General features: G+C 49.4%; 1 protein-coding gene across 1 annotated transcript in view; it reads left to right on the top strand.

Annotated features, from left to right (window-relative positions):
* The window catches only part of CLSPN (claspin), a 28,649-nt gene that overhangs the window by 637 nt on the left and 3,719 nt on the right, over window positions 1–24,293 (top strand). Inside the window, exons 2-22 of the mRNA XM_078855699.1 lie at window positions 1,568–1,721; window positions 2,288–2,437; window positions 2,676–2,956; window positions 3,620–3,763; window positions 5,219–5,290; window positions 6,017–6,104; window positions 7,192–7,294; window positions 7,682–8,207; window positions 10,353–10,476; window positions 11,586–11,759; window positions 12,611–12,813; window positions 13,387–13,441; window positions 13,992–14,058; window positions 15,046–15,107; window positions 16,162–16,370; window positions 16,915–17,078; window positions 17,468–18,232; window positions 19,887–19,947; window positions 21,074–21,246; window positions 22,600–22,764; window positions 23,843–23,964. Of these exons, the coding sequence (XP_078711825.1) occupies window positions 1,568–1,721; window positions 2,288–2,437; window positions 2,676–2,956; window positions 3,620–3,763; window positions 5,219–5,290; window positions 6,017–6,104; window positions 7,192–7,294; window positions 7,682–8,207; window positions 10,353–10,476; window positions 11,586–11,759; window positions 12,611–12,813; window positions 13,387–13,441; window positions 13,992–14,058; window positions 15,046–15,107; window positions 16,162–16,370; window positions 16,915–17,078; window positions 17,468–18,232; window positions 19,887–19,947; window positions 21,074–21,246; window positions 22,600–22,764; window positions 23,843–23,964 (3,862 nt within the window). The remainder of the gene's footprint in view (window positions 1–1,567; window positions 1,722–2,287; window positions 2,438–2,675; window positions 2,957–3,619; window positions 3,764–5,218; window positions 5,291–6,016; window positions 6,105–7,191; window positions 7,295–7,681; window positions 8,208–10,352; window positions 10,477–11,585; window positions 11,760–12,610; window positions 12,814–13,386; window positions 13,442–13,991; window positions 14,059–15,045; window positions 15,108–16,161; window positions 16,371–16,914; window positions 17,079–17,467; window positions 18,233–19,886; window positions 19,948–21,073; window positions 21,247–22,599; window positions 22,765–23,842; window positions 23,965–24,293) is intronic.

The following is a 24,293-nucleotide window of genomic DNA, read 5'->3' on the forward strand; positions in this document are numbered from 1 at the left end:
TGGTTTGGCGAGCAGAGTGATTGTTAGTGGCGATCACGCCTCTCTTTCCCCTAGAGTTCGTCCTGTTTGCCCTCTGGGCCTGCTGACCGCGAACAAACAGAAGGCCATCGCGTCGTGCTGCTGTCAAACCCAACAATGATGTGACGGCCCTCACACTGGTGATGTCTTATCGGCGATAGTGGCCCCCCCTCCCCTCTGAAAATGTCGTGAAGATCGCTGCCTTAAAGCCTCTCTGTGCCTTCAAATAATGTGCGGCGTCCTTAAACACTACTGCCACTTAAAGATGTCTGACTACAGTTTCTCTACAGTGGATTATGAATATTGACATCACCTCAACACAAAATGGTGCCACCACACGTGTGCCCTTCATCACCCGTCAGTGTCGGACAATTCCCAGCACCCGCGCGATGCAAGTCACGGCCACTGGCTATTGTGACCCGCACGTTAGGACCTCTCGCGATAAGGAGTAGATGGATGGTCAATTCCATGAGCTCTGTCCTGACCATATCGCCACGGTGGTGATATATTAACTATCTCGCCTGGTATACAGGAGGTCGTGGGTTCGATTACGACCCTGACGCCTACTGTATATGTGGAGTTTGCATCTTCTCTTTCTCTCTTTCCCCCGTGGTTGCGTGGATTTTCTGCGGTTCCTCCGGTTTTCCTCCCCCCACATTTAGAATCAACATGCGTTTAAAATATTTGGCTGCTATACCAGGGGCGGTTTCTTCATTAGGGCGATTGGGCGACGCACCACCAATGTCATTCAACCACAGAGTCACGCTAGCCGTCACTGTGCCTCTGGATATAGTCCAATCAGTGTCATGCTACGTTCTGTGGAGTACCGCCTCTTTTTGGGCGATTTCCCTCCAGCTGAGAATCTCCCCGAGTGGTCCCATAGACTTACATTCAAAGATGTTTTTTTTCGAACGGGGGTGCTGCAATGCATTCTCTATGGCTTCCGGGAGGGCTCGCCCTAACGTGCTTACGTCATCATACGTGCTTACGTCATCATACGTAAGCACGTTTCATCCAACAATATAATTTGTCGCCACCTAGTGGAATCTTTAATAAAATAAATTTGAGTGGTTTGTTTTAATAGTGAGTATAGAAACAAACAAGATGTATTGTAAGAGTCACTTTATTTTTCATTAATATTAAAGAAGTGAAGTTGCCTTTACATGCTTAAGCTGTTAATGTATCCATTGCATGGGTGGACCTTATCCTTATCAATCATCCAGACATTTGCCCCCCCTGAGAGATTTTGCAGGAGCCGCCACTGTGCTATACATTTCTGCGTGATAAGTGACTTGGTTGAGCTGTCATTTGTGGCTAGGTCGCTTCTGAAAATGAGCTGCATAGCTCAGTGGCCTTACCTGGTAAAAAAACAGGAAGTAAATAAAAGTCCGGGCTCATGGAGGGGGTCCTGATAGTGGTGTTTGTTGTTAATGGTGGTGATGGTGGCAGTGTATTTTTGTGCTGATAGTGGTGATGTTGTTATTTATGGGCTGTTGATGTTTATGGTGGGGGTGGTATTGCAGATGGTGTTGTCTGTGTTGCATCTCAGACCGACCCCGTAACCTCGGTGGAGATGGATTCCGAGTCCAGCGGGGTCATGTTGGACGCTCAGTGTCATGAGGGCTCTCGCGTCCCGCTCACTGCGTCTCTCGTGCCATCTCCTGGTGTCACTCAACGCGCCCACGTCCTCACTAGTGCTGCAGGTATGAACCAGCACCGCAGCTGTCAGAAATACTCCCTCGTTGGAGGTCTCTGGTGCATGAGTGCAGTGTGTCTTCAAAATAACGTGGGCAGATATACCATGCCCTGCATATTATAAGGTTTAATTTGGGGACCTGGAAATAAAAATTGAATTCATTCCTGAAACAAAAAACTTGAACAGCACGCAAAGCAATGCTGACTTTGTTTGTTGCATCTCCATACGGCGTGGAAATGTGACTCGCCAGTTTAATACTGTACTGCACAGTAACTTCTGTAGCATTGGATTATGCATTCCAGAATTGGCTTGCAATTTCTGGTAGTTTCAGTAGTTTATTTATCGTTTCATATAAAATGTATTGCTTTTGATATTTTTAGAATAATCACAGATGGCTTAAACCTGTACTCGAAACCAGAACCTCAACGGTGCGAGCGCAGCGCTCTGTGAGCCATTTGGGCCACCTCATGAGAGTGTGTGTTAATACTCGGGGTCGCTCGCCAGTGTAGGTCTCCTGTGAGGGAGCTGTGGCATCGCGGTGCCATCATGGATGTTTGGACGTGTCTTGTGCAGGTGGTGACTCTGGTGATGAGGACGAGGAGGGTGTGGGGCCAAGGAAGCCTCGGGGTTGCCGTGCCATCCTGCAGGAGAGCGATAGTGACGGCGAGGAGGCACCGAGCGCCGATTACCCCAACGCTGACGCAGCGTCGGGCAGCGATGAAGGTCAGACATGGCTTCATCATTGATTACGAACTCCACCATCTACGCCACTGTCACCACCGCCGAGGCACCACTTGTCAACATACTGTGCTATGGCAGATATGATAAACATTGGTTGACTATTTAGATAAATCCTATGTTTCATGTACCCTGGGATGTCTCTCTTTATTTTTTTTATCCACAACCATGTGGCCACACGTCACCTCCATGCTCCTCTCCACACCCACGTGCCTGCGTTCAGACACTCGGGGCGAGGAGAGCGATCGACAAAGGCCGCGCCGGATCCGTGTGGCCCTGGACAGCGCGGATGAGAGCGGCACGGAGGAGAACGGAGCGGAGGGGGGGTTCGCCCTACGCTCCCCTGGCGCTCCCAGTGGGGTCGGGGAGGAGGAACGTCAAGAGCTCTCGTCTCCAGAATCGCTCACTAACGACGGCACGAGGGAGAAACCCAAAGGGAGAAAACCGGGTCTGGACCCAGCCGCATCTGATCGCGGACGGGAGAGGGAGAGAAGGCAGCTCCCAGTGAGTGACGTAGATCTGGGATGATGCTGCCATGTGCGTGTTTTTTTCTCTCGATGTTTTTCTACTTTTTTAAATCAATTTCCCGAATATTACCTCAATCCTGCTGTGGGAGTCGTGCCTGAGATGAAGACACCATTAGGATCTCTTGCAGAGCAGTACAAGTAACTTGAAAGTAATTCTGTATTGCCATATTGTATTCCCTTACATTGTAATGTTACACTGTTTGTTGTGAGAGTTCCTGATGGAGATTTAATTAGCTCATCAGATACCATAAAAGAAAATGAATGCATCTGAATGGCTTCTGTGATGCTGTCCAATGTGCACTTGTCCTCGGAAGTATTTAATTATAAATAACGTTCCCTTCGAGCCACAAAATGGGATAACATCTCGTGGCTTGTGACGTAATTGGCCTTGCCTGCAAGGCTTTTCTATTTAGCACTGTGATTTTATTACCAGGGTTTGGGAAACCTTTTAATCAATTTGGCCGACTTTATATTCGGTAAGTCTCAAATTGCATCATGACGTTAAAATTTTAATTACATTTGCAGAGAGACAGAAGATAGAGCTAATACATTAAGGCTTTCAGCCTTCGTTGAAGAGCATTTATCAAAATAAAAATAAACCTGAGGGCCGAAAACTGTTGTTTCTTCATTGACGTGGCAGAGCGAAGGAGAGGATAGCGATGAGGACGACCTCTTCACGCACAAATTCGGCATGGGCGGAGACCTGGGGGAGTTGGGGAGCGATGAGGAGGAGGAGGAGTCATTGGAGGCCATCAAGAGCTCCATGAAGAAGAAGGCTCAAAAGGTGGGTGTCGGTGCCAACGTGAGACCTACCGATGACGGGATAGGTGCAGAGGACAAATTCGGGATTCGTGGGCCAGGCGCAAAAGTGAATTACAGTAGAACCTCTGTTATCCGGCACTTTACCGTCCGGTATGCTCTATTAACCAGCATCTTTCATAGATTGCGATACAAATCTTCCTTCCCGTATCCAGAAAAATTCCGTGAGCCATACAGCATCTTGCCGTGCGCTTCTCATAGACCTGTTTCAGGACGCTGCTGAGTGGTGTCGCTATCGAAAGTCTACATTGTAAACATCTGTCATTGTGATCACGTTGCACTTGTGTAATGTAGCTCTCAGAGACACCGTCTTGTCTTTATGTCCTCAACGAGTCACCACGAGTGACTATATACACTTGGGTAGTTAGACGACTCTATTCTGAGACAACATAGCTCTAGTCTCAAGACAACTCGAAGACGATGGAGACGACCCGTTCCAAGGCGACAACGACGACGGAGATTCCCCACACCAACAGACCCCAGGTCCGGTTCGCGCCGGCTCTTATCCCTCGCACGACCCGGCCCACGCCCCTATTCCAGAACTCTCGCTGACCGCACCTGGCTCTGTCAATCTCCGCTCTTATTACACTTTTGGATCCCGTGCTGCCCCTCACGTGACCCTGTCAACGCTTGTCCTATCAATCATCATTAGCACGTCCATTAGTAACCACGGTCCCGGGGAACCCTACTGTCCCTCTATGCTCCGTACTGTCTTTACACTTGTACTGTATCGTGACTGTCTACTGTACTCTGAACTGCCCCACTGCTTGTCTCAAATCAACTTTAAATGCTCCACAACTGACTGTTGAGCACCTCTGTGAAGGAGTATATTATATGTTTTCTCATAGTTAAAATGTAGGCTTAGTTTCTTTCTTGAAACGTTTTACGTGAACCATAAGATAACTCTCAGATAACCGGAATATTTGATTAGCCGGCACTCTCCATTCCCCATGGATGCCATAATATTCATTCAGCAAATTATTGTAAAAGTTGTTTAAAACAAAATAATTACTTATCACTGAAAAAGTTATAACATTTAAACCTTCTTTCAAATGGATGCTTTCCAGAGGCATATGCCTCATACACCACACCAGGTACTCAGTCATAAATGAGTACGTGGTGCGGTGTATGAGCATGGGCACTGGAGAGAAAAAGCTGGTTGGTTGTGGTGCTGGCCACCCACCCCCTCTTGTGCCGTGTTGGCCTTCATAGGTGGTCGCTAACAGCACTTGACCCAAAATTCGGTTGAGGCTATACGAGGGATCTTTGTCTTGTATGTGATGTAGCTGGAATCACATCCGGCCACCTTGATACCACCCTGGTGGCCAGAGCAGCTGCTCGCTCACGGTACTTGCCTGAACAGTCTGTGTGGGCTACGCGGGGCATTCTTCAACTTTGTACATGTCTGTGTGTGCATCAGAGCCGGGCGGTCTCTGGGGCTCATCAGGACGATGATGATGAAGAAGAAGCCTTCCTCAAGAAGAGCAAACAGGTGAAGGGGTTTCTTTCAGTTTGATTTAGTTTTTTCCCACAATTCTATCTTGATTGTGCTCTCGGCATCACGTCACGAGATGAAGAATCCGTTCGGATCTCGCAGAGCAACACAACCCTTCATCTTGGAGAACAGCACACGGAAGCGGATATCACAGAGCTACTTCAGATGTCATCAAGTGACCTCTGGTACATATACAGCAGAGGGAACACTTCCCATTCACTCTGCTAATGAGAGTGATGTTTGTCGCACGACAGTCAAACCGATATTTTATTTCTCAGTGCAGGATATTGGCCAAATTAAGCGCGTGCAAAACCAAATTTTAACGTGGCTTTTTGTGTGGTGGTCAATGTTGACCACGCTGGGACCATCAATTCACCACTGTAGGTGAAGTGGTTTGGTGGAGCAAAGTTGGGGAGGCACAGGGGCTGCAATGTTATGGGAAGCTCTGTACGCGCAGCCAGGACGCTCCAGGGCTCGGCCACTTATAGGGGCACCTGGCTGAGCAAGGATTGTTGATTTCGTGCTGCTCTACTATAGAGTGAAGGTAAAAGACCACGTAACGTAGTGGTAGTCATCACCCTCAAGTGCAGGCTATGTATGTATGTATGTTGAACTTCTTTCGCACCGTACGTAGCCAAACGTGCTCATCATGCACCAGCGGCAGAGCCCAAATGAAAATGTGTGAAAGTTCTTGTCGTCGTCGTTGTGACGATGCTTCTGCAGAACAAGGGCCGCGTGGAGCGGAAGGCGGCGAAGGCGGGGCGAGCAGCGATACAGCAGCTGCACAGCGAGAGCCAGCGCATCATCCGCGGTGAGCGGCAACAGGGTGTGGGAAAACGACACGAGCGTAAAGGCCGCACGTGGCAAAAGGGGCAGGGATTTATTGTTAGGCAGCATAGCACACTGGCCAACGAGAACCTCTCATAACCCTAGCCAACAAGATCCATCCCTAACCATAACTCGAGCTAACCAGATACAACCCTAACCACAACTGTATTCAACCATATCCAACACTAACAATCACCCTAACCCTAGCCAACCAGAGCCAACCCTATCCATTACCCTAGTCGACCACATTCAACTCTAACCATACCTCTAGTCAACCAGATCCAATTCTAACCCTAGCCCTAGCGAACAAGATCCAACCCTAACCATAACATGCACATGTACAGGTCTTTTTGTCAATGACCTGCTGGATGAAGGCCTCCCTATGCTGTGCAGGTCATTGAGGTAATTTGCCCGTACTTCCCCTATGTTGGTCAGTGAGGTTTGGTGAAGCATAGATGTGGGATCATAGTACAGTCCTAAATATTTTCTGCACGACCCTCTGCTGCCCACCACGTAGCCCCACAGGCTAACAAGCCATGTTCTGCTTGGGGTGGTGGTCGCCCATTCAAGCACTATCCAGGCTCAAATATGCTTAGCTTTTGATCTGTGATGAAATTGGTCATTGGCAGGACATGTTGGGTGTTGTTGAATTCCCCCATAGCACCTTGCATACTATTACATTTACACTAATCATCATGTGTGTATGTATGCTGAATGTCTTTTGCACCGTACGTAGCCAACTGTGCTAATTGGAGGTGTAGGATAGCCAAGTCGGACATTTTCTGTAAAGCTTACAAGGCATAAACAGTGTCTTCATCATTAAAGTCGTGCGATAATACTTGCGCAAATACGAAATGTACTTACTATGGGTCTCTGCGAATATGGGTCTCTGCGAGTCTGTGGGTCTCGATGTAAGTCTATAGGATTCTGTGAGAACGTAAGTTAGAAATGTGTAAATCTAACGCCGACATTACCAAAGTGCCTTCGTAACAGCCCTTGTGTCATAAGCATGGTGTGAATTCCAAGTGTGTGGACTCATTGTGTGCGGTGCGTGGCGGTGCGGTCTGCAGAGTCGAACATGTCGCTGCCCTACCACCTCCCCGAGCCGAGATCCGTCCACGACTTCTTCAAGCGCCGCCAGCTTCCCGCAGGAGACGCCATGAGCCTGCTCAAGTACGATCACAACGACAACAGCAACAGCTACTCACATTTATGATGCACCAAAACATCAAACGTCTCGGATCACCACCGGCAGGGTGGTGGCACAGTGGTAACGCTCGTGCTTTACAGCAAGAAGTGCCTGGGTTCGATTCCCGACTTGGGCGCCTTTCTGTGTCGAGCTTGTGTGTTCTCCCCCTCTTCTGCGTCGGTTACCTCCAGGTGCTCTGGTTACCTCACATAGCTAAATACACACAATGTTTACTGGTGTTGGCCAAACACCCCAATGCTGCAATATTACCCACAAATTACCCGGCACCTCTTGGCTCTGGGCGCAGCCCCAGCCTCTTAACGAGTGGAGGAGGTGTTAACATTAACATTGAGTGTGCATGATATCTACAGGTCCACCAAGTACCAGGCGGATTTGCTGAGCGGTCAGGGCGTCCCCCAATCGTCCACTACCCAGCAGAGCGCCCTTGCGCCTGAGGATGCATGTGACCTGCAAGCTGGGAGTTCCGCTGCGGCGCAGGGAGGAGTAGTCGGAGAGACAGGAGCGGCCGACGCTGCTGTTACCTGCCAAAGACTCCTGAGCGAGGGCGACGGGGCGGAGATGACACGCGAATCCGAGAGGACCGCCGGAAGGAGCGGCGATGGAGACGATGACGGGAGGGAGAGCACAGCACCGCCAGCCCCAGGGTCAGAGGAACATCCTGATGAGGAGGGGGGGCTTCTCGATGGAGCGGAGAAAGCAAGTGGAACGACGAGTCCTGAAGGAAGAACGGAGGCACCGGACGGGAAAGATCGGCCTTCTCCTGAACCGGCGCAGCCCTGCGACGATCGGCAGACGGTGTTTCACGAGGCGACCGCCATGGATGCCCCGAAGGTTTCGGCAGCGCCAGAGCTCGCCAATGCACCAAGGAGCCCACAGGTCAGTCCCTTTAAACCTGCCCGTTAATTTAATTGCCGATGGGATGAGTCGAGCTGTGGCAATAGTTAGACTCGTTTTTGATGGCTTGTAAAATTGAAAAATGGGGTCTCCCTGAAATTATCCAAAAATGTCAGCTGGCATTTGCAAAGTTTTAAGAAAAAGATTGGCGTTGCAACCAGACAAAAATTATCACTATCCCAGAAACCCCACCCAACCACCATCGCCAACCAACAACCATCATCCGATGCCACCCTCTGCTTAAGCTTTGGGAGGGCCCTGTAAGAATCATCCAACCTTCTAGATTTTAAGCTTTCGTGACTGCAAGGATTCATATTCTTAGGTTTTTTCGGTAAAATCACGTAGGTAAAACATTAAAATTAATAAAAATAAAAAAAAAATCACGACGTTTCGGAGGCAACACAAGCTTCCGTCTTCAGGTGGAACCGTCACAGCCACGACAGCTGTATCAAGTAAATGAGAGATTGCAGGAGCTACCACTCCGCTTATATAATGGTTGGAGAGGGGGGGAAGGGCCAAGTACAGCACACTCCCTATTCATATGGTAAGGTGAGGCATAAGAGGGTGAGCCCTTGTTATGGAGAGGCACGGTTTGTGACTCAACCTGGCCTACCTAACAATAGTGTGAAAAGGAGAAACAACTAAACATGGTAAACCTGTAAAAGTTGTCTCTCAAATAAGATTGGCCAAATAAGTGTAGTTAAATCCTTTTTGCATGGTTAATCACATCTCTCCAATGATTACTCAGTTTGTAACCATCATCACGGTTGAAATTATGTCTGTGTTTGTATATTTGTATGGCTTCATGTACAAACCTTTGATGGTAGCCAGGAGGTTTGCAGAGAACCTTGGTCTCGGAAAAGACAATTTCATGAGAGCCCACCGAGTTGTAGCAATGATCGGCAACGGCTGAAACACGGCAGAACTGATTCTTCGGCCGTTGCCGATCATTGCTACAACTCGGTGGGCTCTCATGAAATTGTCTTTTCCGAGATCAAGGTTCTCTGCAAACCTCCTGGCTACCATCAAAGGTTTGTACACGAAGCCATACAAATATACAAACACAGACATAATTTCAACCGTGATGATGGTTACAAACTGAGTAATCATTGGAAAGATGTGATTAACCATGCAAAAAGGATTTAACTACACTTATTTGGCCAATCTTATTTGAGAGACAAATATCACAGGTTTACCATGTTTAGTTGTCTTTTTGGTTCTTTCGGTAAAGTCACGTAGAAGGGAAGTAATAAAATAATAAAAATAAAACACAATAAAATAATTCTCACGACGTTTCGGCCACAACGCAAGCAGCCGTCCTCAGGTGAAAACCAGGTCCGTCTAGGCGACAGAGTCTGAATGAAACAGCACATTGTGTTGCCTCCGAAACGTTGTGATTTTTATTTTATTTTACTTTTATTAATTTTAATGTTTTACCTACGTGACTTTACCGAAAAAACCTAAGAATATAATCTCCCAACCACAATTCAGTAAGGTCAGGGCCCCCACCTGTGCAGTTTTAATAGCAAGACCCGAGGTAAATCCCCGTGCTCATTCTGTCACTTTTCTCAGTGTGCGCCCGCGTTCATTTTGTCTGAGCGTTCTGGATGTGTTATCCAGCCAGGTGGCTCGGCAATACGATTGGGCGACTTGCAATCGGAAGGTTGCAAGTTTGGACGGTTGCTATTGGCAGGTTAACTCAATTCATCGTCCGTCCAGGGTCAATTAAAAGAGTATCACTTTGAGGGGGATTCAACAGTCACTGTCATGTGGATAGACACGTCCTTGCCATAGGAATGTGGAATTTAAACCACTTGAATAAGGCTGTAAACGGGAGATGAACACTGCCTCAATGCTCATTTGAGCCAGAAACCACTTTCTTCACTTTGTTGTGCTCAAGTGTAACTTGCAGTAGATATCATCTTCTTGGTTCTTTCGGTAAAGTCACGAAAGAACCAAGAAGATGAATCCCTGCAGTCACGAAAGCTTTAAATCGAAATTTGCAGTAGATATGTTGCTATGTGTGTGTAACGTGTCCCGTGCTGTGTTGTGTCTCACGTCTCTGCGTGCCGATTCTCTCCGTGCGTTTCTCCTGCTGTTGCTGCTTGCGCCGTGCTCGGTGCTCAGAGCCGCGTGCGCGCTAGGCTGCTGCGGCTGCAGGGCCTGGGTGTCGATCTGTCCGTGCGGCCCACGCTTCTCCGCGCCGCCGCAGGCACCTTCATCGACCTGGAGGAGCCCACGCCCAACCAGGGTGAGTGCCAACGCCCAACTATTTTTGTGTTATCCATTGAGTCGAGCAATTGAACTGATAATGGAGTGATCGATTACTTGAGTTATAGGAGAGCCCGGTTCAACGTGTCGCGTATTTACGGGTCATGACGTAGAGCAGCGAGTGGTGTGATCTCCCCACGGCATGTGCAGGGCTTGGTGGAGTGTGTATGTGGTCGTGTTTGCGGTACAGCGATACCTTGAGTTTCGTCCACTTGACTTTTGTCGCTTCGCTCTTTCGGCCGTTTTCAATTATAACCACATTTTTTATGTCCGTCCACGTGCTTTTCTCTTTCGTCCGATTACATCCAATCTTCCACGACGTTCGCGCCACACGGCATCTTTTTCATTCAGTCTTTGAATTCGTCCGTGCTCTGGTCCCTAACCAGTGCAAGGTATTCCTGTAGTTTGTTGGGTAGCGGTGGTGTAGTGGTTAGCGCACTGCACTCCGACCCGCCAACCGAGTTTGATTTCCGCTCAGGACAAATAGAAGTGGTGAATATCTGAACCGGTTCTGGGCCTCCCCTAGGTTTACTAAACCTTAAATGAGTACCTGGTACAGTAAAGCGTGATGTTATCTTCCTCAACCTGGTATGCAGGAGGTCGGGGGTTTGATCCCAATCCTTCGTGGTCACGTGGATTTTTTATCTGAATCCTCCAGTTTTTCCCTCCATATTTAGAAACATGCGTTTTAGACTTTTAACATTATTTGGCTTCTATAAATGTCCACGTGATAAGCCACTTCGTTGAGCTATCATTTGTGGCGAAGTCGCTCCTGAGAAAAAATCTAATAGCTTCTAGATTTTGCACTCCTATTGTGTTTTTGTATTGTTACGGTAACTTTCTGACCCCCCCCCCCGCCCCCCCCCCCCCGACTGGACATCTGTGAAAAATTGCTTTGCAGCTCATCGGATTTCGCCAGTCTAAATAAAGATTCTGATTCTGTGTTAACATCAGCACTGGAGAGACACAGGCAACCGGGCATGGCATTGGCCTCTGGTGTGCCATGTTGGAGCAATTTCATGCACATATATAATTGTTAGTGTCTTTGATTGAATGTGTCTGTGTGTCTTTGTCTGTGCGTGTTTGCAGGCTTGAACGATCTGAAGGAGCGCTTCCTGAAGCACGCGACGAGGAAGTCCCCCATGAGACCGCGCGGCCCCGTGGAGATCCGCGTCACGCGCAAGGAGACGGGAGCTGACGGCAAGCAGCAGCTCCTGCAGGAGGTCCTCACCGTCACTGTCGGGGATGCCCTCGAGAAGCCGGGTGAGCTCCTCGCGTGGCCCGCCACGGGGAGCGTCCCGCTCGCGAGATAGCACCGCTCCCCTTGCGGCTACGGGATTCTATGTGTGCTCGTGCGTGTTGGTGGGGGCAAGTGGGAAGTGGTGCCCTACATCAAGTAAGGAATCTAAACCCACGGGCTTTATACAGCCCTTTTGTATGGCCATAGGCAATGTGAGGCCCGTCTCTTTGGAATGGTAGGCCTCGTGGCCATTTTAAATGGCTGTGTGTAGATGCCACCGGTGCGGAACAGGAGTAGAGGGAGACCGAGGGTGAGATGGGAGAAAGCGGTGGAAATTAGATGTAAGATGACTGATGTGACACTTGGCACGGAAGAAGCTCATGTAGAGAGAAAATTCGAGCACCTGACCCTATGCGATAACATTTTTGCTTAGAAGAAGTTGTAAGTCTGTGGATTTCTACTTAAATCTCTGCAAGTGTAAATATCTCTGTAAATGTATGGGTCTATATATAGGTGTACAGAACATAAGTGTGTGTAAGAATGGGTCTCTATCTATGGCTCATGTAAGTGTGAGTATGGATCCTGTAAATGTATGCGAGTCTGTGACTGTCTATGTAAGTCTATGGCACTCTATTTAAGTCTACGGATCATGTAAGTGTATGTGTGTCTATGGGTCTCCATGTACGGGTAGTGGATGTGACTGGAGAAGAAAGCACAGCGTAAGTCCATGGAGAAATAAAATCTGAGCAGCCGACCCCATGCATATAATTTGGCTTAGAAGACAACACGGGGGTGACCTCTTGTCTTGTGCCGCTACGCACCCACTCTTCCGTGGCTGAGCGTACCCTCGCCTCTCACCGTCCGGGCCGCGCAGGCGCCAAGCTGCTATCGCTTAAGGCTCGCCTGCAGGAGGCAATGAGGCTGCGCCGCTTGGAGGAGCGGCAGAAGCGCTTGGAAGCGTACGAGCTGGACAACGAGGAGGGCTTCCAGGAGGAGGAGGAGGACGGCGACGAGGAGCTGACGGACGAGGAATCGGACGCGGACAGCGGAGGTCCTGACGATGAGGGCCCAGACGAGGTAGCGGACATGGGGACCACCGGAGATGTTGGTCAGTGGGGCCAGAGGTCACGTACCAGTCTGTGATTTGTAAAGACTCGGAGATGGGCAAAATACATTAAAATTCCTGGAGTAATGTGATCTGCATTCAAATTGCCAATTCTTAGCCGTGTCTCATTTAGATACATATTACTGATTACTTTGAGATGTGTAATTCAGATGCTGATTAGAAATTTAAGATTTTAATTAATTTGCATATTTGAATTGCAAGTAATTTATATCACGTGAGACCCGTTACGGGACAGGAGACCTCAGCCCAAATGGAAACCAAGTGATCAAAGAGGACATTTCAGAATTGTGATTGCTTGGAGTACAAGGAACTTGTCATATTTAAAGTTTGTTGAATGACTTGATGCATTTGCATCAATATTTTCATTCGCTGGCTGTTCACCTTCCTCTGATAATTTTTCATCCACTGATGCCGCATTGTACGCATACAATCTTGCTCACAGACAGACATTTCACCAACTCATGCTATCAAGATAAGTGCACAGATGCTTAATCCCTCGTTTGTTCCCCCGCTGCTTTGAGGAGGATGATGACGAGGAGGAGGACGAGACTTCCCCTGCGAAAGATGAGAAGTGTAAAGGTACGTCGTCGCAGCCGCTGCTCGCTGTCGTTTCCTTATTGTGCATGTACAGTCTATTCTCCTGTAACGCGGTGGTTGTTGCGTTCCTGAAGGACGCTTTATTGTGGAAAAATTCTGCTATAATAAATAATATAATATAGGTTAAAGCACAGTGCGCGATAATACGTGAGATGCGTACGCAGGTTGATCAAAGACTGAGGCGTGTGTAGCATCTAGAAGCATCCAGCAGCATCCCGCCTTGCGCAAAGCTACGCTGAGGCAGCTAGCCACACAACTGCTTATTCCTACTCGTGTGACGTTCCGTTCACTCAATCGCATTATATCCAATTCGTATCCGCATTATAAAATTGTGTTTCCTAATGCATTCATCATGTTATATCCAATTCGCGTTATGAAAATGACACGCAGCGTTATAGAACAGAATGTTGAACTTCTTTCGCACCGTACATAGCCAGCCGTGCTAATAGGAGGTGCGTTGTGGCGGTGTTGCTGCTGGCGGTTGGTTAATTGTGCCAACTCCTATGTGGTGGCTGTGTTTGCGTCTCACCAGCTGCTCATCTGGGCATGTCGGAGGCCACCATGGTGCTCTTCGACCACTCGACGGACACGCGGCCAGAGTGAGTGTCGCCTTCTGCACTGCCGACGTTGCGAGCCCGCGTGGAATGAGACGAGACCGCAGTTTCATCACATGGTCTCCACACAGAGAACTTGCACACAACAATCTTCCCGGGTTGAACTCTGACGACAGTTCGCTTACACCTTCTCTCTTATGGCACGACGGGGAGGGGCTGGGTGGGGAGGGGCTGGGTGGGGGGTGGGAGGGGTGGGGCTGGATGGGGAGGGGCTGGTCACCCCGTGGTGCCCTTATAAAACTCAACGTTTAACCTACTCACGCCGGCTTGTGCCCGCCCTCACAGTCGGGCATATTTGCGGAATACACCACGCCGTCGTTGACCCTGGCCATTGACCGAGTATTCCAACGTTCCTACCAACTCCCTCCGCAGGAATGTGTTTGCTGGCTGGCTGGAGGGGCGAATTAGCGGGTTGCTTGTCTACGTTAAAAAATAATACACGTGTACATATATTACATTTACAAATACAGATGTACTCTACAGGATGTGAATATATTTCATATACGTATGTGTGTGCGTTAGAGCGGTTGTGTAGTGGTTTGATTCCCACTCAAACCCAACACCAGCGACGATTTTCTGAACGAGTGCTGTGCCTCCCCTAGATCGACTCAGCCTCAAATTAATACCTGGTATGATGTGTCAATATTGCTATTGGACAGACAAAGGCGGTCGGGCATGGTGCTTGCCACCCACCAACCTCGTGTGCCATGGTGGCCTTCAAAGGTGCTCGCTAACAGCACTTGCCTCAAAAATCTGTTAAGACTATACGGGGCATATTACTTACAGTACTTTGATTATTATGCCTGCGGTTCCATCACCAGGCTGGGCCACCATCGCCTCTACTGATGAATCCTGGCCCAAGCCCAGGCACTCTTCTTGATGTTGGCACATCCCTTAACTTTTGGGTAACGTGCTCGCTTCTCCCTGGCACCCCCCTCTTCTGCACTCTGCCCCCCACACCCACGTCCTCAGGCGGTCCGCGGGGAGGGCGTGCACGCCCGTGCAGCTCAAGCACAACTCGGACGACGAGCTCTGTGAGTCTCCCATTGAACGCGGCGTGTGAATCTGTGAACACAGCGACTCCTTTGTGCGGCCACGGACTCGTGTTGTGCCCTGTGTATGTGCGTGCATCTGTGTGCTCGCTAACAGCACATACCCTAACAGTCTGTTCAGGCTGTATGGAAGATCTTTGTTGTCTTTGTGCATCTGTATGTGCGGTTTGGGTTGTTTTTTTGTCATGGTTGCTGAAAATAAGCACAAAGGTCCAAAACATTCAGCGGTCAGCAACAAACAGTACTCTTAGAGTTGCAATAGATAGTTATAACACCCTTACTGAATTTAGCATGGTTATAAGAGCTTGTGGAAGGAGATGTTGGAGGTGAATTCCAAAGTGGAGCAGTGCGAGGGATAAGGCATGACTTGCAGTGTACGTGCGTACATATGCGTGTGCACGTACATTTGTTCTTTGCGTGCATCTGTGCACTGCGCTATGGGCACAGCAGAGAGTGGCTCTTCTCTCAAGAAATCAAATGAAGGTGCTTTGGGAGCATGGCAGTGGGGTATATGATGCCATGAGTCTCAGACTGCTGTGGGCCCACCTTCCCATCACCAGAGGTGAGGAATGGTGGTCACAGTTGCCTGCCTTACGCTAAATTGGCCCTCTCGGGGATAATGACTTGATTAATCGACTTTCATTTCAAGTGAATCATGACATTAGATCATCTCAATAATACGCAGTAGGAAGCTGCTAGATTTCCGTGCAGCCCATGAACTTGTAATTATCAATGTGCCGTTCCATTATCGGTATTTTGTTGAGCTATCATTTGTGATAGCCTGGTCGCTTCTGAAAAAGAGCTGTGTAGCTCAGTTTAGTTTGGGTACAGGATGGAGAAGTTCGTCTGTCCCAACTTGTGACTAGTTACGTCCTTTCCTTTCCTACAAAACTAATTTCTTCAGAACTCTGTTTAGTTTGCTGTCCTTCCCCCGCACCTCCAATTAGCATGGTTGGCTACGTACCGTGCGAAAGAAGTTCAACATACATATACCTACATACAAGGGTGTAAGTATGCCTCTGCTTGTGGCGTGCAGGTGCAGACGAGGGCTCGAGCTCCCGCCCGTCTCTGCAAAAGGACGAGAGCCACAACAGCAGCTTCGAACTTCTGGCGTCCTCCATCCCGCCGTACCAGCCCCCGCTGAGCCGCAGCCGCACGCCGAGCGTGCCGGTGCAGCGCACGCCCTCGCCATTCTCGCCCATGAGCCAGTTCGCCCCGGCACATTTCTCCGGCTACTCTGCCCTCGTGAGTGCCACTATGCCTCCGCTTGCTCCGCCGTGGTGTCACCGTCGCGTCGCCTCCGATCTCGCCGATTCTGTGCACGCCCACGCGTCTTTTGTGCTGTGTCCCTGCTCTCTCCCGCCCCACACATCTGCTGTGCTGTGTCTCCACATCTTTTTTCATCTCCGTGCCGTGTTTGACTCCACCTGTCTCCACAGTGCATCTCCCGCTCAGTTTACACATCTCCTGCCTCTTTCTCCATACATCTTATGCCTATCACTGCACGCATCGTGATGTGTCTGTCGATAATAAGCATCAGGCCATGTGGAGCAGGAAATGTTTGAAGTGACAGGCACAGAGAGAGATATGACAAGGAGATGCATGGAATAAAATAATTAGAGAGACTCGTCTTCTGTGCCAAAGTGGATATAAGTTATATTAGTTTACCATCGCTCTCTTGAACTTGGGGCTGGGTCACTGTAGAATTTAAGTTCCATTCTGTTTGCAGCGAGCCTCTCACGCAGGGCTGCGTTCCCCGTCGCGCACTCGCGCCGTGCCGCCCCAGCAGAGCACCGGCAAGCTGTCCGAGACATCCCTGCGCATGGAGGACTCGGAGGACCTGTACCAGCCTTCCCCCGAGCGCCCGGGCAGCCCCACGTCCCTCCCCACGGACTCCGAGTTCCGCTTCTCGCTGGGAGAGGAGAGCCAGAGCCAGCTGCTGGATGCCGACGGGTCGGTGACAACGCGTACTCTGCCGTCGGTGGCAACGCGTACTCCGCGTCGAAGCGCACATTTGAGGAGTACGCGTTGCCGCCACTTGTTGCGTCACAAATTGCACGACGAGATACACGCGCACTGCACGTCGCGTATGGCCATACATACTGTTGGGGCAAGTCGAGATGAGCACCTATGACGGCCTCGCTGCACCATCCACAAGAGAGACGCGCACGCAACACGGAACTCGGAGCTCGAGTTAAACACATACGCACGCCGGAACAAACACAAAACAACGTGCAACAGCACAGAAACACAGCACCAGTAACACGTGTAGTCGCGTTAACGTGCAGCGTTACTTTCGGCTGCGCTGTGTTAACAGCGTCCGTGCTGTTCCCATGTGCCAGGTACCTTAACGTGGGGCGCAGCAAAGCGCACAAGATTGTGTCGTCCAAACGGAAGCTCAACCTGTTGAGCCTGGAGGAGAACGCGATGCACTCGGACATGGACGAGCTCGTTGGCATGTGCTCGGGCAAGTTTGAGCCTAAAAATCCAACTCCAAGGAAGAGAAACAGCTCTGAAATGGATGAGCTGGTTGGTCTGTGCTCTGGCAAGTTTGAGTCTCAGCACTCAACGGCAAGACAAAGAAAGAACTCGGACATGGATGAACTTGTTGGACTCTGCTCTGGCAAGTTTGAGTCTCAGGACCCAAGGCCAAGAAAGAACTCTGATATGGATGAGCTAGTAGGGCTCTGCTCTGGCAAGTTTGAGTCTCAGGACCCAAGGCCAAGAAAGAACTCTGATATGGATGAGCTAGTAGGGCTCTGCTCTGGCAAGTTTGAGTCTCAGAACCCAAGGCCAAGAAAGAACTCGGACAAGGATGATCTCGTAGGGCTCTGCTCTGGCAAGTTTGAGTCTCAGGATCCAACGCCAAGAAATACATCAGACATGGATGAGCTCGTGGGGCTCTGCTCTGGCAAGTTTGAGTCCCAGGTCCCAACGCCAAAAGCCAGAATTAACTCCGATATGGACGAGCTCCTCGGGCTATGCTCTGGGAATTTTGAATCTCAAGACCCAATCGCGGGAGCAGAGTCGCAAGACAGGAGGGGAAACCGTGCAATGGCTCAGCGCGTAGGCGATCGCTCGACCCAGGCCCGGCCGGACCACATTGGGTCAGTATCTCACAGCACCCGTGAACGCACCCAGCACGTCTTGCTACAGGCAATGTTGTAACCAGGGCTTAAGGTCTCACTGAATATTTTCGGGATCGCTGGTAGACCGGAGTAGGTGGAATTGACTAACAGCCATAGCTAGAGGGGTATGTATACAGGATATTGTGCCACGGGTACGAACATATTTTACAGGTCTCTGACCTGCGTGAGGTTCAGCGCTAATTAACCAATGGCTGTAAATGCTTCACCCCGAGCTCTCATACTCTGATGGTGCATTGTCTTTGAGTTGTGCGCCTTTTGGCGTCATCTGGTCCAACCCATGTGAGACTAGGCTCTAAGGAAAGCTGTCTCGGGTGTGGACCAATCAACTTCAAGGACTGCATACATTATCAGAGTTATGTTTTTTGTTTTCATTATGACTGCAGGTATTGTGGTCTATGCAAACATGACTCCTTGTAAAAAAAAGGTGTCAGTTTTGTTGCCAGATAGAAGGGTAAAGAACCAATTATCATTGCCCATGGTCTATCGAGTTTACGATTGTTAAAATATGTATTTGCGATGCCGGTAACCGAATGCAAAAAAACCTGGTGAACACCCAGTTTCTAGTTTGCCACGCATATACAAATGCCCAGAGTAATAAACGCACATGTTGACCTTCCTGCTGAGACTCGAAAGTGATCTGCCGTGGTGAAACAATAGTTATCTCCCTGGACTTGCAATCCAGAGGTAGTGGTCCGATTCAGTCTCCCAACGTGGCAGTTAAAACATCTTACATACCACCATCTATGTAAAGCCGGGGTACGCGCACATGTATATATATGAATGTTGAACTTCTTTTGCAAACTATGTAACCTCTTAAAAACACGTCTTATCAGCGTGGAAGAATAGAGCAGACACCTTCCAGAGCTCACTCGCCACCAATGCCGTGAGCGGGATATTGCAGCGCTGCACCATTACACTTTTACCCTGTACCCATGAGAAATGAACTCGCCACACGGAGACTTAATTAGGCTGGCCGTTGGCCAAACATTTGCATGCGCCATTTCATTCGTACGTATACCAATCGGTATATTCATTCCTAACTTTCCATAGGAAATGGTTGCTGGTTTATAACTCTTGGAACCAGTAATTGAAAATACGAGCGGTTAGTGGTCGTTTAACAACCCTGATACAAGCTGTCACCATATAGCAACTTAATTATTCAAATGGTCCTGTCTGTACAACCCCCTGGACAAAAATATTGGTAGCACCTCGCTACTCTTCTAATGTGCATCTTTGATCACATGATATGTTTGCCATTATCTGGCAATACCATGTCCCCTTGAGCTGTCCCTCGGGGATAGCAAATCGGGGCGGCGACCACCCTGGGCCCCGTACCCTGCGCGTCAACATCACGGTGTCAGACGTGGTACTTCGTGTTTTAGTTTGAAGGTGTTGGGGGGGCTACGCAGTGTGAATTGCACCAGGCCCTGCACCCCGCTGTGAAAGGCCATGCATGTTCCATTCACCGCGACAATTTTATCAAAATCACGCTCACATGGTTTGTAGAATTATGAAAAGTCTCCTCCTGAAACACCGCGGTGTTTAGTCCATTTTCTAAAGCGTTTCTATTTTCTTCATTCTGCCCTGTGATCCCCCTCCTGGCATTCTGCAGCGAAGATGAAGACAAAGGAGTCTTTGATGTTCTGACAGACGACGAGGCCCTCAGTGAGGAGGTGAGTGGCCCAACTCGCGAGTGTCCCGCAAGGTGGAGACGGCGGCGGTGCCCTCTGCTGCCTGGCGCGTTTACGTGACGTCAGGTTCAGAGCACTGGGCTGGCCCTGCCGACATCCTGTCTCCAACTCTTAAGTTTATTCATCAACCGTGATTTAACCAAGTGCTAAAGTGTAGTGGATTTGGTGGTCTAGGCCCAGTCACCATGAACTACACGAATAGAGTATCATATACAGTTGGCTCTCAATTATCCGTGGGGCAGATTAACCGTGCTCATTTGCACTGTGTCTACGAATGCTGGTTTAATTATAATTATCAGCTGCTCCGCACTCGTTGGGGGTCAACGGCCCGGTGACCCCGTGAGGGCAAACACGTCGGCAAGCAAACCGATGAGTTTAGATAACAATGAAGCCGAAACAACTTACACGTTTTCACCAATATTTAACAATGAATACGGGTTTCATACCCGAATTTATGTTTCGTTCTGTCTCTGTTTTTGATCTACGTGGACAACCAGTCCCGCCCAGTACCCCGGATCGCTGATATTTGACTACCTCGGGTTTCTTTTATTGCGTGAGCAGCAGCTCCATGAGCCCAGCTCCCAGGGGTTTAACCATCAGGTGCCCCTGAGCTGAACCCCTCCTCTGTACCCCAGGGGGGACACTAACCAGAGAGGCTATTCAGGTGACACGGGAGTGGTTTTGTGTCATGTTTTAATGATCCATTCCCCGATGCGCACCGATAACGTACTTCTTCTGCCCGTCAAAGTCAGAAATCCCAACACGTTCGTCAGTAACACAGTGGCCTTAAATGCAAATACTTGCTATGGGAATGTGCCTTTTTACGTGCTCCAAAGAAGGGCCATTGCCAGAAATGTCATCTTTTTCACATTTATTTCAAGGCCACATTGTTATTAACACAATGTGTTGGGGTTTTTTTGGAATACTCGCAGAGGAACCTTGCCGCTCGTGGGAGAGGGTGAGGTTTGCCTGTGCATTTGGTGTTATGGGAGGTGCTGCATGGCTGGGATGGAGCGCTCCGTTTTGCCGCACACGACCAGAGACAACCGGCGTTTGTAGCGGTTGCTTTGACCTGGCTCGCTGTGCTGTGATTCATGCTTTGTGGCAGGAAAACAAAGACGAACAAGACGGCAGTGATGCGGAGTCTGGCGACGAGGAGGAGGACAAGGAGGAGGAAGAGGAGGAGGAAGAAGTCAAGGAAGAGGGGGAAGACGAGGGAGATGATGTGATGAGCGTGGCTGCCAAGTATAAAGACGGCCATGGACCAATCAGGAAGAGAGCGTGAGTGCGGGTGTCACACTGCACTGGATGGTGCTGTGGAGGTGATGCACGAAGCCTGCTCACAGCACAAGCTGTGGAGTTTGCCGTCTGCAGGGGGCAGTGTAGGGCACGTAGCGTCTGCTCCAAATCGGGGAAAGTTTACCGCGGTAATGTCAACTGTCCTGGCCTTTCCAGATTTGAAGTTTTCGTGACTGCAAGGATCCATACTCTTTGGTTCTTTCGGTAAAGTCACGTAGGTGAAAAAAATAGAAATAATCAACACAAGCTTCCGTCATCAGGTGGGACAACCCCAGCCAGAAACAAAAAATGACTAGTGAATAAAGAGAGCTGTTTTGTGACAAGGGATTATATAAGGTAAGAGGGGGGGAGGAGCCAGGGAGGAGAGATGCAGGGGACGGGGGGGGTGTGGAGTAGGAGGGGGGGGGAGAGTGAAGCTCCTGTTGAGACACGGCTGGTGAGACACAATGCTTGAGTTGGGCAATGAGCGGGCCTGAGACGGGGGGAGTAGCATGCTGCAGAAACTGGGAATGCGGGTATGGAAGCAAGCTATAAAAGCATTAAGATTTTACCTGGTTAATAACAACCTTCCAATGATTGCTCAATTTGAATCCATCCTCTCGGTTGAAGTTATGTCTGTGTTTGTATATCTGGATGGCTTCATGAACAAACCTTTGATAATAGCCTGACGGTTTGCAGAGTACCTTGGTCTCGGAAAAAAAATATCATGAGAGCCCACAGCGTTGTAGCAGTGATCAGCAACTGCGGAAGAGCCAGTTATGGCATGTTTCAAATCCGCCTTGTGCTCGCGAATGCAGTCCGATACATGTCGTTTCGTTTCCCCAACGTAACAATCACCACAAATACAAGTGAGTTTGTAGACTCCAGGGAATTGCATGTCAGGAATGACATCCTTTACGGATGGGATTAGATCACGGATCTTGTGTACTGTATTGATTCGGACCTGGATATTGTGTTTGTTTAATATTTTGGAAATCTTTTTGGTAACGCCTGCTATGTATGGTAACGTGATGGTTTTGATCGGAGTCTCAGGGGGTTGTTTCTCTGGTTGGAGAGACAGCTTTGCAGATAATATGGTCCGAATTTCCATTCATCTTTAGGGCCTGGTGTACGTGTTCCAATTCACTGACTAGGTGGTGTTGGTCAAATATGCAGTGGGCCCTATGGTGCAATGTTTTGATGAGGGAATTCTCCTCCAAAATGTTAGCACGTGCTTGAGGATAAAGCGGCTCATGACGTCTTTGGCACGCTGCTCTTGGGTGGGGGGTCTCTGGTGAATAGACTGACGGACCGGTCCGTGCCCCATGCGTCTCCTCACCCCTGTGTCCTCCACAGGAGGAGCCACTTCGTCGAGGAGGAGGCCGAGTTGTCGGGCAGCGAGGCTGGGAGCGACGAGGACTTCAGCGGCAACGAGGAGGACAATGAGTACGAGGAGGAGGACATCCAGGAAGAGCTGCCCAGCGACGACGAGCTTCAGGACCAAGTGAAGCGCCTCCACATGTGAGAGCCGTGCCCTTGCGTTGCCCGCTCCCCGCGCTCGACCGCGCGGCCGTGTTCACGGGGTTCTCGTGGCCGTGTTCGTGGGGTACGCGCGAGGCCGCTGTTGTGCCGTACTCGCCCCGAACTCGTGCCTCCGTGCTCGTGTAGTGACCGGACACGCCCGACGCACACGCGGCGAAATGTAACAGCTGTGAGCTGGTGTCTTCCTGCAGCATCGCAGCGACTACTCGGTTTGTGTTGTAACAATGGAATCAGAATTGGAATCTTTATTGAGACTGGGAGAATCTGATGAGCTTTGAAGCTCTTTTTCACAGATGTCCAGTAGGGGGTGGGTCAGAAATGTGCAACAAACAAAACAACAGATAGTGCAAATTATAGGAAAGCTAAGCAAGTCACTAAATATAAATACAGTATACTAATAACATTGACTGAGCGTAACAGTAGCTGATTTGTAGGGGAACAATAAATTAGCATTATCTTTCCGTCACTTCGTGCTATGAGAACGAATAACCGATATTTAGCAGTTACAGAGTGTTTGTTAAACAGTATCCGAATGACAAGATAATAATCGGGGTGCCATGGTGGTGAGATGTTAACTACCTTGTCTGGTATACAGGAGGTCGTGGGTTCGATCCTCGCCCTGACGCCTGCTGTATATTTGAAGTTTGCGTGTCTCTCTCTCTCCTCCCGTGGTTGCATTGATTTTTCTCCGAGTCCACCGATTTTCCCCTCCACATTTGTAATCAACATCACGTGTTTTGAGCATTTTTCTGCTATACATTTCCACAATGTAAGCCACTTCGTTGAGCCATCATTTGATAGCCAGGTCGCTTCTGAAAAAGAGCTCCATCGCTCGGTGGGCCTTACCTAGTAAAATAAAACAATATTTTAGTTTATATCTTGGCACTGTATCGTGCGGCTACGCACCGGTTACCGTTACACGACGAGACGGCTGCCGCCACGTGGCTCGTTCGCGTGCGATGAAACACGACGACAGCACTTGCCACGCTGACGGGAGCCAACTGCTGTAGCCGTACCGGCGTTGGGTAATGAGTGCCGTGGTGTCCCGCTGCTACAGGAAGGCGCTGCTCGATGAAGACAAGCGCCAGCTGCGTCTCTACCAGGAGGTTCTGCTGCCAGACGGCGACCTGCACTCGGATGGGCCGGGCCGCCGGAGAACCTTTCGCTGGAAAAACCTGGGTAGGCTGGTCGTGAGTTCGATCCCGACCCCCAACGCCTTTTGTATGTTTGGAGTTTGCGGTGTCTCTCTCCCCATGCTCGGGTGGATTCTTTCTCCGGGTCCTCCCGGTTTTTCCCTCCACATTTAGAAAACATGGATCGAGATTATTTAGATTTGGCTGCTATAAATGTCCAAATGATAATCCACTTTGTTGAGCTATCATTTGTGCTAGCCAGGTGGCTTTTGAAAAAGAGCTATGTAGCTCAAGTGGGCCTTACTTTGTACTAAAAAAATAGAAACGGTTTAGAATAGAGCGGTGCTCATTTTGTCGACCGTTTGGAGGGATGAT

This window comes from Lampetra fluviatilis, chromosome 4 (genome assembly GCF_964198595.1).
Source record: "Lampetra fluviatilis chromosome 4, kcLamFluv1.1, whole genome shotgun sequence".
Taxonomy (NCBI): domain Eukaryota; kingdom Metazoa; phylum Chordata; class Hyperoartia; order Petromyzontiformes; family Petromyzontidae; genus Lampetra; species Lampetra fluviatilis.